This window comes from Aquarana catesbeiana, linkage group LG04, assembly GCF_042186555.1.
Source record: "Aquarana catesbeiana isolate 2022-GZ linkage group LG04, ASM4218655v1, whole genome shotgun sequence".
In the NCBI taxonomy this organism is placed as follows: domain Eukaryota; kingdom Metazoa; phylum Chordata; class Amphibia; order Anura; family Ranidae; genus Aquarana; species Aquarana catesbeiana.
Window position 1 is genome coordinate 492,412,490 of NC_133327.1, and position 14,151 is coordinate 492,426,640.

At 45.2% G+C, this 14,151-nt stretch overlaps 1 protein-coding gene across 2 annotated transcripts in view; it reads right to left on the bottom strand.

The window, feature by feature from the left end:
* Positions 1-421: 421 nt before the first annotated feature.
* GALM (galactose mutarotase) overlaps positions 422-14,151 on the bottom strand; it is a 101,289-nt gene continuing 87,559 nt past the window's right edge. For both annotated transcript variants that reach the window (XM_073627685.1, XM_073627686.1), the window contains 3 exons: positions 11,559-11,700; positions 11,266-11,440; positions 422-1,553 (listed from right to left, as the gene is read on the bottom strand). In XM_073627685.1, the coding sequence (XP_073483786.1) occupies positions 1,476-1,553; positions 11,266-11,440; positions 11,559-11,700 (395 nt within the window). In that variant the 3' untranslated portion in view covers positions 422-1,475. The remainder of the gene's footprint in view (positions 1,554-11,265; positions 11,441-11,558; positions 11,701-14,151) is intronic.

Consider the following 14,151-nt stretch of genomic DNA (forward strand, 5'->3'; position numbering starts at 1 on the left):
GTATGACAATGGGGAGAGCATTTGAATCTTATAACATAAGTTGAAAGCTCTATCATTTTGAAGATCACTTCATAGAGGTTACGAATTGCTGAGGTTTTAAATTTCATAGTCTTTATGTATATCACAGGCGGACCCGATAAGCTGTCTATGCGATGGCTTTCTTCCATTCCTCATGGCATTATGGGTTTATATTATGTAGCTATTCATCATATGTTTGATCTTCCTATTTGTATGGGACTATAAGGGACACCATAGTTGGTTCATGCTGTGGCCCTTTTACGTCCCCTCTTTTCCTTTTTTAGTTATGTATTTATGTTGTTGAATATACAGAGCTTGGCAAGGATTGTTTGCCGCTCTGCTTTGTAATGTTCCTGCCTTATTCCTTCAAAAAACATTCAATAAAAACAATTGAAACTGAAAATATAACACATTCTGCTTTTATATTTTTTTCGTTCCATCTTTTATGTTTTAAAGCTGAAATCTTTACACAAAAAAAACCCTGCAGTAGGGCCCCCCGGCACAGCCTCATTCCAAGGTCTGGCAGGCTTCCTCTGTGCTGTGAGACTGGTCAACCAATGCTTCTTCTCTAAAATACTCTGGCCAACGATTGCATGCTAACATCATCAAGTACAATAGTCCTGCACTGCATCAGAGAACAATGGGTGGCCCCTAAAATTCACAGATCTAGGTGTCTTGAACTGATAAGTAGAGTGACAACCTCAGCCTGGACTCCAACCAGGCCACACCCCCAATGCGTTTCACTCCACCCCCAAAGCTTAGTACCCATGACACTTAGATCTGTGACTTTTAGGGGCCATCCCATTGTTCTCTGAAGCCGGATAGGAACCAGGACGGGTTCCATCCTGTCAGAACTCTAGCAGTGGCTTCAGGACCATTGGTTACATAACCCTTTACCACCGCGCCTGAGCGGCAAACACACACATTTACTAAGCCCTGCATTGCATGCTAGGACAGTAAGGGCCCACCTACCTCCCAAGGCATCAGTGAAAAGAGGTGTACGCACAAAGCCTGCCTAATAAAAGGAAAAGATAAGTATTACAGCTTATTCCTCTACCCCCTAGAGATTTTTACAAGCATTTAAACTTTTGCAGTAGCCCACTGCAAGGGTGTTTTTGTGTAAAAGTATGAGAGTTCAGCTTTATACATTGCAGTTACAAATTCAAGTATGAAAATATGAATATCTAATCAATTTATATAAAGTGCCTTGTAAAATGAATGTCATCAACAATAGTGACTAACATGGTATTCTATGAAGAAATAAGATAACAATCTGATCAACATTGTAAAGCTGTGTTATTCAAATGTGTACTGTAACATCATGCATTTAGAGCAGACCTCAACAACATGTATCCACCACATAATGTGAGCTTCCAAATTCCCGATTGATGCTCCATCGTCAGAATGTAATTTCGCAGGAGGTGCAGCAGATGCGTACCTGCTTTGTTTAAAGCCATTTATTCCACGGAAAACTGAAACCAAGTTGTTTGATTGTACTCTTCACCACAGTGTAGCAGAATGTTTGGGAACTGGGGCTAGAATAATAATAAAAAAAAAAAAAAAAAAAAAAAAAAAAAGGTAAGAATAGCTGCTTTGTTTGCTCGATCTCTTTTTCTTAAAAACTGGCCTTACACTGAGAGAACTCCACTCCATTTGATCAACTATTATTATTATTGGACTTATATAGCGCAGACAGTTTACGCACCGCTTTATCAAAAGAACCTGCTGGAAAATTTTCAGAAGAACAGCGGCTGAATATCCCATCAGGTGCAGCCACTGTTTGGTAGCCTGACAGCTGCTGCCTGCGGCTGTCAGAATAGAATAACCCAGTAGAGGGATTTGTCCATCTGCATTGTTTGGTGCTCTTAGATATCTTTTATTCAGCCCACATAAAACAGTTTATGGCCAACTTTAACCATAGTTTTCTAGTCCTAGCTACCTACGCATAAATATATGTCTTCAAGTAAATGCAAATAATTCTGGTGCAATCGTTTACGTAAATGATGCACTCCCAAATATTTAAGCCAAAATATAACAACGAAATCATATCATATTGGTGCAGCTTTTATGTAATGTAGCATAATGGTAAAGCTCAAAGAGAACATGTGCTTTATTTTAGCCACTTCATTTCCCTTTCGTTACATTGAGATGCATGCAGAGAAAAAAAATATCAATTTGTGTAGATTAGTAGCATAAATTTAAGATAACATCAAGTGGGTTTGGCTAGGGCACAAAAAATACTAATATATATTATATATATATATATATCTATCTATATATCTGTCTCTCCTTAGATTGTAAGCTCCTTGGGGGCAGGGACTGATGTGAATGTACAATGTATATGTAAAGTGCTGCATAAATTGACAGCGCTCTATAAGTACCTGAAATAAGGAAGTAGGCTTATTTTTTGGGATGTGTGCCCATTAAGAGACAATGCAGGGGTTATGAACAGGGCAGGTGAAAAAGGGAAACAGGAAGAGCAGAAAGGGTTCTCAAGTGTGTGCAGACTGCTCCAGGTTTAGAATTGACAGAAGAGGGTTTATTTCCTGCAAGGCTGGGTGTGATAGCTGCTACTACCACTAGTTCTGCTATGTAGGGATGAGCCCAAGTGTGTTCAAATACTAGTCTGAACCCACCTGAGCTATCCTGCTAGGAAGCCACAACACACAGCACACACCCAAAAGTAAGCAGTTGAGGCTCTCCCCATCCCACAGCCACATGTATATTTGCAACCTTGAAGAGGGAAATGCGTCGGCTGCATGCCATTGGCTCTGTGCAGTGACAGCCTCCTGGCAGGATAGCTCAGGTGGGATTGAACTAGGATCCAAACACACCTGAGCTAAACCCTACTGCCATGTATTTGGACTTTTGTTTGCTTTATTATTAAACAGGATTTATATAGCACCAACAGTGCTTGACAACATGAGGGCAAACAGTACACTTACAATACAAATCAATACAGGAGGAATCAGAGGGCCCTGCTCGTTAGAGCTTACAATCTAGAGGGGAGGGTCAAGTGGAAACAAAAAGGTAATAACTGTGGGGGGTGAGCTGATGGAGAAAATTAAAAAACAGTTGTTAGGTGTGGGTAGGGTATTCTTCTCTGAAGAGAAGGGTTTTCAGGGATCGTCTAAAAGCTAATAGAGTAGGAGATAAGCAGACAGATTGGGGTAAGGCATTCAATAGGATTGGAGAGGCTTTGGAAAAGTCCTGGAGGCAAGCATGGGAGGAGGTGACGAGGGAGCTAGAGAGCAGAAGGTCTTGAGAGGAACGAAGAGAACGAGTAGGTTGGTGTTTATGGGCGGCACAGTGGTGTATGGGCGGCACAGTGGTGTATGGGCGGCACAGTGGTGTAGTGGATAGCACTTTCGCCTAGCAGTAAGAAGGGTTGCTGGTTCGAATCCCAGCCACAACACTACCTGCCTGGAGTTTGCATGTTCTTCCTGTGCCTGCGTGGGTTTATTCCGGGTACTCCGGTTTCCTCCCACACGCCAAAAGACATGCTGGTAGGTTAATTGGATCCTGTCTAAATTGTCCCTAGTATGTATGAATGTGAGTTAGGGACCTTAGATTGTAAGCTCCTTGAGGGTAGGGACTGATGTGAATGTACAATGTATATGTAAAGCGTTGCGTAAATTGACGGCGCTATATAAGTACCTGAAATAAATAAAAATAAATACATTTAGAGACTAGGCTAGTGATGTAGCTGGGGGCTAAATTGTGGGTGGCTTTGTATGTAGTTGTTAGTATTTTGAATTTAATTCTTTGGCTGACCAGAGGCCAGTGGAGGGATTGACAGAGAGGGGTAGCAGAGACAGAGCGATTGGTAAGGTGGATGAGTCTGGCAGCAGCATTCATGATGGATTGAAGAGGTGATAGACTATGTAGAGGTAAACCAATGAGAAGGGAGTTGCAGTAGTCGAGGCGAGAGATGACCAGCAAGTGAATTAAGAGCTTTGTTGTGTCATTGGTTAGAAAGGGGCGTATTTTGGAGATGTTGCGGAGGTTGAGGCGGCAGGATTTGGACAGTGATTGGACGTGGTGCTTGAAGGAACGTTCAGAGTCCAGGACTACACCTAGAACCTTGGTATGTGGGGATGGGCTTATAGTTGTGCCAGAGATCAGGAGAAGGGGCATATGGGGGAGGAAAAATTATAAGTTCGGTTTTGGATAGATTAAGTTTGAGGAAGTGGTGTGACATCCAGACTGATATATCTGATAGTAAATTAGTGATATGTGAGGAGACAGAGGGAGTGAGCTGAGGGGTAGAGAAATAGATTTGGGTGTCGTCAGCGTAGAGGTGGTATTGGAAGCCATAGGATGCTATCAGCTGACCCAGGGAGGAGGTGTAGATTGAAAATAGGAGAGGTCCAAGAACAGAACCTTGGGGGACCCCAACTGAGAAAGGAAGAGGAGAAGAGGAAGTAGAGTTGTAGGAAACGCTAAAGGTGCGGTTGGATAAGTAGGAAGAGAACCAGCGAAGAGTACAGTCACAGAGACCAAAGTCGTGGAGTTTTTTGAGGAGGAGGGGGTGGTTAACCGTATCAAAGGCAGCAGAGGGGTCCAGGAGTAGGAGTACAGAATAGTGTCGATTGGTTTTGGCCGTTAGTAGATCGTTTGTTAGTTTTAGGAGAGCAGTTTCTGTGGAGTGTTGAGGACGAAATCCAGACTGAAGCGGATCAAGAAGGCTATTATCAGCGAGGTGGACGCTCAGTCGGTTGTAGATCAGACGTTTAAGGAGTTTGGATAAGAAGAGCAGCAAGGAGATGGGGCGTAGGTTGTTAAGATTGGATGGGTCCAGTGAGGGCTTTTTATGTATGGGTCTGACAAGTGCATGTTTTAGAGAGTTGTGCCGCGTACACACGAGCGGACTTTCCGGCATACTTGGTCCTGTGGACCAGAGTCTGCCGGACAATCCGACCGTGTGTAGGCTCCGGCGGACTTTTTCCCAAAAGCCCGCCGGACCTAGATTTGAAACATGTTTGAAATCTTTCCGTCGGACTCAGTTTCTGGCGGAAAGTCCGCTCGTCTGTGTGCTGGTCCGACAGAAAGCCCGCTCGCCTGTGTGCTGGTCCAACGGACCAGATACGACGCAAGGGCAGGGTATTGCATTTCGCGCTCGCTGCAATAGGAAAAACAAATTTTCCTATTGCGGCGAGCGCGGGGCATATCAGGCCCTTAGGTCTGGTATGGATTTTAAAGGGAAGCCCCTACGCTGAAAAAACGGCGTGGGGTCCCCCCTAAAATCCATACCAGACCCCGATCCGAGCACGCAGCCCGGCCGGTCAGGAAAGGGGGTGGGGACAAGCGAGCGCCCCCCCCCTCCTAAACCGTACCAGGCCGCATGCCCTCAACATGGGGGGTGGGTGCTGGGGAGGGGGCGCCCTGCGGGGCCCCCCCACCCCAAAGCACCTTGTCCTGATGTTGATGAGGACAAGGGCCTCTTCCCGACAACCCTGGCCGTTGGTTGTCGGGGTCTGCGGGCGGGGGGCTTATCGGAATCCGGGAGCCCCCTATAATAAGAGGGCCCCCAGATCCCGGCCCCCCACCCTATGTGAATGAGTATGGGGTACATGGTACCCCTACCCATTCACCTAGGGAAAAAGTGTCAATAATAAAACACACTACATAGGTTTTTAAAATAATTTATTAAACAGCTCCGGGGGGGGGGGTCTTCCTCCGGCTTCGGGGGTCCCTCCGGTTCCTCTTCTCCCGGCGTCCGGTTGGTTCTTCTCCGCTCTCTCCGGCCTCTTCTCCCGGTGTTCCAGTTCTTCGGCCGGCTCCTCCGCTGTCTTCAGGCTGCTCTCTTGCCAGCGGAGGTCCGGACTTCTGGGCTTCTTGTCTTCTTCCCTCTTCTCCAGATGTTGACACGACGCTCTCTCCGGCTGGACTGCTCTGAGGGCTCCGTTGTGACTTATATAGGTGGAGACCCCGCCCCCTTATGATGTCACAGTCCCTGGGCATGCTGGGACTGTGACATTTTAGGGGGCGTGGTCAACATCATCCGTTGACTACGCCCCCTAAAACGTCACAGTCCCAGCATGCCCAAGGACTGTGACATCATAAGGGGGCGGGGTCTCCGCCTATATAAGTCACAACGGAGCCCTCAGAGAGCAGTCCAGCCGGAGAGAGCATCGTGTCAACATCTGGAGAAGAGAAGAGGGAAGAAGACAAGAAGCCAAGAAGTCCGGACCTCCGCTGGCAAGAGAGTGGAGGAGCCGGCCAAAGAACTGGAACACCGGGAGAAGAGGCCGGAGAGAGCGGAGAAGAACCAACCGGACGCCGGGAGAAGAGGAACCGGAGAGACCCCCGAAGCCGGAGGAAGACCCCCCCCGGAGCTGTTTAATAAATTATTTTAAAAACCTGTGTAGTGTGTTTTATTATTGACACTTTTTCCCTAGGTGAATGGGTAGGGGTACCATGTACCCCAATACTCATTCACATAGGGTGGGGGGCCGGGATCTGGGGGCCCTCATCAACATGGGGACAAGGTGCTTTGGGGTGGGGGGGGCGCTCGTCCCCACCCCCTTTCCTGACCGGCCGGGCTGCGTGCTCGGATCGGGGTCTGGTATGGATTTTAGGGGGGACCCCGTGCCGTTTTTTCGGCGTAGGGGCTTCCCTTTAAAATACAAACCAGACCTAAGGGCCTGGTATGCCCCGCGACGGGGCTCGCAAGGTGTCAATCTCGCCGATAAAAGCGGCAAGATTGACTTCCTTTTCTAGTCCCGTCGCACCTGAGTCACGTTCAAAATGAACAGACTTGTCCATGTGTGGGCAAGTCCGTTCATTCTGAAAGTCCGGCGAAAGTCCGGCGGAAAGACGGGCGGACTTAGCCCGCCGGAAAGTCCGGTCGTGTGTGGGCAAGTCCGTCCGTTTTAAAGTCCGGCGCACCTGGCGGACAAAGTCCGTAAGAAAGTGTGCCGGACCAAGTATGCCAGAAAGTCCGATCGTGTGTACGCGGCATTAGGGAAGATGCCAGAAGAGAGGGAGAGATTGAAGATGTGGGTTAGAGAGTGTAGCATAGAGCCAGAGGGTGAACGTAGCATTTGTGAGGGAACAGGATCCAGAGGGCAGGTGGTAAGGTGGACATTAGCAAGTAATTTAGCAACCTCATCTATAGTGGTGGGGTTGAAAGAGGGAAGTAATGATTGTGCCTGTGGGCATGAAGTGTGAAGCGTGGAGGGTATCGGAACAGTAGAGATCTCCTCACGAATTTTATCAATCTTATTGTACTGTAATTGTGTTGTCCCCCTTATACATTGTAAAGCGCTGCATAAACTGTTGGCGCTATATAAATCTTGTATAATAATAATAATAATAATTGGCGATCTCCTGGGAAGTGAGTTGGCGGGTGGAGGCAGTGGAGGATGAAGTAGAGAGTTGAAGGCAGAGAAGAGTTGACGGGGTGACGGGATGATAAGCTGCTAATGAGAGTGATAAAGTAGGTCTGCTTGGCAGTGAGGTGGCTGGAATTGTATTTTTGAAGGGCAGATTTATATTGGTTGAAATCTCTTAGTCTTACGCCACTGGCGCTCGTGCGCACGACATTTTTTCAGACTTCTAGTATCATCTGTTTGCCAAGGTTGAAGGGGTCGGGGCCGGATCCTGTGTGTAGTGAGGGGGGCCATTGAGTCCAGTGAGGCTGAAGTGAGGTGTTGTAGACAGAAGCGGTTAGGTTGGTGCAGGATAGGGGTGAGATTTTGTTGTAGAGGTTGTCGATAGCAGAGTAGAGAAGAGAAGGGTTGAGATGACGTAGGTTTCTGCGGGTAACTTTTAGGCGGTTGGAGGGAGAGGAGGTAGAGGAGAGGGGGAGTAGGAAACTAATAAGGTGGTGATCAGAGAGAGGGAATGGATAGTTAGAGAGGTTGCATTGAGTGCAAAGGTGAGAGAAAACGAGGTCAAGGGTATTGCCTTCGGAGTGAGTAGGAGCATGTATCCATTGCTTCGGGTCAAAAGGAGGATGTTAGGCTGAGAAGTTTGGAAGTGACAGGAGTGTTAGTATTAATAGAGATGTTGAAGTCTCCGAGAATGATTGTGGGGATTTCAGAAGAAAGAAAGTAGGGTAACCAGGCAGAGAAGTCTTCAAGAAAGGTTGACACTGGTCCAGGGGGCCTGTAGCTCACAGCTATCCTTAGAGAAACTGGAGTGAAAAGACGAATGCAGTGTGCTTCGAAAGAGGAGGGTGACAGAGAGGGAGGTGGGTGTAGTACCTGAAAGGTGCTATGTGGGGCTAGAAGGATTCCAACGCCTCCTCCCTTACGTCCACTGGATCTGGGGGAGTCCAGAGAGGACCACCATGGGATAGGGCAGCAGAAGACGCAGTGTCAAATTCGTGGAGCCAGGTTTCGGTAATGGCGAGTAGGTTAAATGGGTTGGCAATAAAGAGGTCATGGAGAGAGGTGAGTTTGTTGCAGACAGAGCAGTTCCAAAGGACACAAGAGACAGGGAGTCTGGTCTTAGGAAGAATAGAAATGGGAACTAAATTGTGTTGATTGCGGCTGCTACCAGAGGGTGCAGGGTGATGGGTGCATGGGGTACAGTTAAATGATGGAGGCCCAGGGTTTGGGGGATATATCTCCGGAGGTTAGGAGAAGCAGGAGAGTGAGGGAGGTAATATGGGAGTGGGATTTATATGAAGGGACATGGCCCAGGCTCTTGGAGATTTTTAGTGTGTGTGGATTTAGAATTAGCAGGAGTTGGTGAGTGCAGTAATAAGGAGAGGAGAGAAGTGAGGGTGATATATATATGCTGTGGGGGGGAGAAGAGGGAGGAAGGAGAGATAGTTTAAGGATAGAGGACAGAGCTGTCAAAAGGAGTGGGAGAGAGTGCATGTTACAAGGAGAAAGAGCTGAAGGGGTAAACAAGGTCACCTGATGTCTGTCTGGTGTTTTTCAAAGGTTTTTTTTGTGTTCATTTGCTTTGTGCATTCGCTGAAGTGTAGAGTCAGAATTGCTTTCCACTAATAGAAATTGCCCCACTTTGAGAAAGAGCCCCAGTTGCAAATGTGTGTCCCCTGCAAATGCTTCCCCAAAAAAAAGCTTATATTTATACTGATAGGGATGGGTGGTGGGTGGATTTCAGTTAGCAATCAAGAGGTAATAAAGGTTGGCTGGTTAACAGGGCAAAATTCTTAGTCCAGAAACAGACTAGCAAGAGGGCACTAAAGTTAACAGGTCATAATTCTGGGTAAGACAAGGGAGATAATAAAGCATTGTAATGTGGACAGGTCTACAGACTGTTAAGCAAAAATAACATACCAGCAATTATTAAGACACATAAGCAAAGCAGATAGCAGTGTTTCAATTTTTGGGTAGATGGCAGTCAGCTGCAAACATACTATAGCAATATAGACTAGGGAAAACAAATTCTTTTCATCTTTATGGACCCTATGCAGCTGATGTAAGCCAGTATCTTTTGTGTTGACTCTATTGAGTTGCCATAAGATGCACTGTTTATGTTCACACAGCTGAAGACAAGCCACCAAACACTAAAAAACAAAAAAAGACTGACATTAAAGGGCCAGTACCGCTTTTGTTTTGTTCATTTTGGGTTTACGATGCAATACCAAAACAATTGTTGGTGGCTAGTGCTGCACAGCAGCAAGTAAATGCAGAGCAGCCCATCGCCACTATGACTCTCTAGCAGAATCTGGAGGCTCAACAAAGAAGCACAGAAACCCAGCTATCTGGCAAGCAGGAAACAAGCAGCACAAGTAAAAATGTTGACTGAAGCAGTAAAAATTGTGTCACAAAACCGGAAGCCAATTCACTCTCTTAATGAATACAAAGCTTACTCCGATTGGCTGAGCTGGAAATCGTAAAGTCATCTGCCCACCTAAGCCAATCAGAGGAAGCTTTGTAAAGGACTTTTTAAAACAACTCTGGATAGTGAACTGACAGAGCACTGGAGGGTTTACTGAGCAGAACTGTGGGTTGTTGAGGCTGAGCAAATGTCTCCTGCATGGACTTTGAAACTTTTTTTTGTTTAAATGCTGAAGTGAAGCTTTATTTTGTTAACTGGCTACATAAAAATAAACATGGGCCTAGTAATTCCTCAAATAAACTGCATTTTACAGTGTCTTCCAGCTATCATCTGAGTACATCACCTGTCACAGTTGATGCACAGGATGTGGGCAGTGAGTCCCCTGAAAAAGACTTTGGAATTTAAAGAGGCCACAAGTTGTGGATTACTGCTCCAAAAATGGTGAAGGTCCTTATCCAGGCTATTTTAATTCCCGCTGCAGCATGTGTACACCTTTGGCTGCTGCCTCAGTAGCTTAAAAAGGGTAGGGATTGGGGACACTAAAACTGCCATTAAATCGTATCACCCCCAACTTTATGTGTGAATGAGCCCAAAGGGTGCTGCTGCCGAATGCAACTAAGGGCATTATTCACAAGTGCAGCAGGCACTGCTGCTCCTCTGAAAAGCGATCCGAGTGTGTTTGACAGGTGCAACATATCGCCTCCTCATCACCTGATTTAAACCCATGATTGCGACATGGTAGTGTGGCATTTAAAAATTTAAATTAGGTGTGAGGAGGCGACACTGTGCCCGGGAATGTTTGACTTTTCCCATGTTGTTCAGGTAGATCTCCACCTCTTTAAAAGTTGCCTACCTCTGCATTAAGGTAAAAAACCTTAATGACTTTAAAACCACTTTACTTAACAGAGGAGCAAATCTATCCTCCAACTCACTTACCCTGCATTGTATGTTAGCTGTTCTTTCATGGACAATGTTTGCATAACATAGTTACATATAGTTACATAGTTACATAGTTAGTAAGGTTGAATAAAGACACCAGTCCATCGAGTTCAACCTGAGAGAGTGTGGGTGCGTGCCTACAATTATCCCTTTTTTTTTTTTATTTTTTTTTTTTTTTATTTTAACATGTTTCAGAATGTTTAAATTAGATTTTATTTTATCAGCCTTTCCCTTCCGGGATAATGGCTAGCATGTACAGCCTTCAGAATGTCAGATATGGTAGCCTTAACTGTCCACAATTCTGCATCTTTGCTGGTGGTTATATTCAGTATCTAATACAAAGGACTATTAAGATATGGCAGGGTATGTGATTGACAAAGAGTTAACAGGCACAAACCCTGGACAGAGTCAGCAGGATTAGCAAAATCTGCAGTTTAGCTCCCAGCTCTCATAGTGTCATCTTGAACACACTCCCTCCATATTTGATAAATATTGTGAAGTGAAAATTTTGGTGAAATATTCTTTATAAAATGAAAAAAAAATTACCTTATTTACAGCATCTGGCCATGCTTGAGTTTCAAGGCAAAATGCTGAATGCTTTGGATATACAGCACCTTCTTTCCCTTTCAGTGATCCATCCAAGAAATTAGCTGTGTAAAACTGGATACCAGGTTGAGTTGTCCGCACACTGAGCACTCTGCCGCTAGGCTTATGGTATACCCTGTAAAATATAGATCATATTACTTTAAAAATATGTTAAAAAAATAAAGGTTAGTTGAAAAAGGATGGAAAACATCTACAAGGAAAATGGCATGAGAAAAAAAGAAAAGCTCTCCCACCTTGCACAAGTCTGTTGTTTTTGTGACTCCTTCATGCAAAAGTTATGGTCAAACCCACTTTCTTGCAACTTGGCAATCTGGCTTCCAAGATTAACTGGTTTCCGCAAATCAAAGTTTGTTCCTTCAACTGGGTTTATGTCTCCTGTAAGAATTGCCACATCAAACAATTAATTCTATTCCTTTGCTACATGCTGACAATTAAAAACTATTCCAATGTTTCCTAAACTATTAGGGGATGTTGTTTCTGTTTGGGGGGATGTTTGTTTTCTATCAATTGTGTGGAATAGTGTTTACCTAGCTCGCTGCTTTCATTATTATAAAAAATGTAAGTTTCATATAATTTGTAATTCTATTCAGCCAGTTTTGTGACCCAAAACAAGTTCTTAAAGCGAAGCTCCTTCAGAAAAAATTAAAGGTCAGCAGCTACAAATACTATAGCTGCTGACTTTTAATATTAGGACATTTACCTGTCCACGATCCAGCGGTGTCTTCACCCCACCCGATTTTTGAATCGACTCTCGGGTGCTGCCACCACCATTTCTTGTAAGGGCCCTTTCACACTGGGGCAGGGGCGGCATCGGCGGTAAAGCGCTGCTATTGTAAGCGGCGCTTTACCGTCGGTATTCGGCCGCTAGCGGGGCGGTTTTACCCCCCGCTAGTGGCCAAGAAATGGTTAAAATACCCCCGCAAAGCGCCTCTGCAGAGGCGCTTTGCTGCCGGTAAAGCCGCGCTGTCCAATTGATTTCAATGGGCAGGAGCGGAGTATATACCGCTCCTGCCCATTGAAATCAATGGGACAGCGCGGCTTTACCACCAGCAAAGCGCTCCGAAGATGCTGCTGGCAGGACTTTTTTTCCCGTCCTGCCAGCGCACTGGAGACAAAGCAGCGGCACTTTCGGGTCGATTTGCAGGTGCTATTATTAGCGCAATAGCGCCTGCAAACCACCCCAGTGTGAAAGGGCCCTAAGGGAAACCAGCAGTAAAGCCATTGCGGCTTTACGGCCGGTTCCTTACTGTCCAGCTGTGGGGAAGTAGGAGGGGGGCCGAACTTCCGAGTGATGAGATCAGCCGGAAGTGGGAGCGCGTACCCGCCCCCCTCCCAAAAGGTGCCAAATGTGGCAGCGGAGAGGAGGAGGAGGCAAACAAGCAGGGCTTTAAAAAAGACCTGGATTCTTTCCTAAATGTACATATTATAACTGGATACTAACATTTATAGGTAAAGTTGATCCAGGGCACAATCGATTGCCTCTTGGGGATCAGGAAGGAATTTTTTCTCCTGCTGGAGAAAATTGGATCATGCTTTGCTGTTTTTTTTTGCCTTCCTCTGGATCAACTGTGGGTATGGGATTGTGTATTTGGATTGTAAAAAAAAATTGCTTGTTGTTATGTAAAACAGTAGCAGCAGCACAGCTTGGTAAAGAACCATGTTGCAATAAAAGTAACTAAGCAAACTAACGTGGTAGGGAAAGAAAGTCCTAAAAGTAGCACATCACAGCAAAACCCTGTGAGGAGATATATGACAGCCTCAGGCTCCAACCAGGTCACGCCCCCAACACATTTTACTCTGCCCCCCCGGAGATTAATCATGCGGACCTCCATGATTAAACTCCAGGGAAAATTAAAACGCATTGGGCCAGGGCCTGGTTGGAGCCCAGGCTGAGGCAGTCAGTCATACACCTTCTCACAGGGTTTTGCTTTGAACAGACCTTGATGATTACATTTTTTGGAAAATATATTGTAGTGCACACGTTACGTTAACACTGCATTGGGAAAAATTACAGGTAAATGCATCTTTCCAAATTTCTCCCTAACAAAAGCAAAGGAAGTAAAATATATGTGTACAAATTTGTCATCAAAATAAAACAATTCATAATTCATTAGGCTACACTACAAACATAGATATAAAGATATAATGTGCAGAACAGAGACTTCGCCAAAAAGAAGAAATGCCCGGGGACTCCAGGGGATTTAGGAACAAAAATGCTCAGGAACAAGTGGTTAACAAGGAAATTAAAAAAAAATAATTGCTAGGGCTTTCATATACAATAAGCAGGTCTTTTTCTGGTCACGTTTATATACATTTATTGTTGTATGACAAGCTGAGCTTGAGACTGCAGGCACAGATCTAAATCTTTTCATATGAGATATATATATATATATATATATATATATATATATATATATATATATATATATACACACACACACACACACACATACAGGATTTCACAAAAGTGAGTACATCCCTCACGTTTCTACTAGGGTCCTAGTAGATGATTGGCTCAGCAATGGCATGCAATGCCAAGCTGATGCTAACAAAGCAAACAGAATATTGGCATGCATTAAAATGGGGATTAATTCCAGAGATAAAACAATAATTCTCCCACTCTACAAGACTCTGGTCCGGCTGCACCTAGAGTATGCTGTCCAGTTCTGGGTACCAGTCCTCAGGAAGGATGTACTGGAAATGGAGCGAGTACAAAGAAGGGCAACAAAGATAATAAAGGGTCTGGAGAATATTAGTTGTGAGGAAAGGTTGCGAGTACTGAACTTATTCTCTCTGGAGAAGAGACGCTTGAGAGGGGATATGATT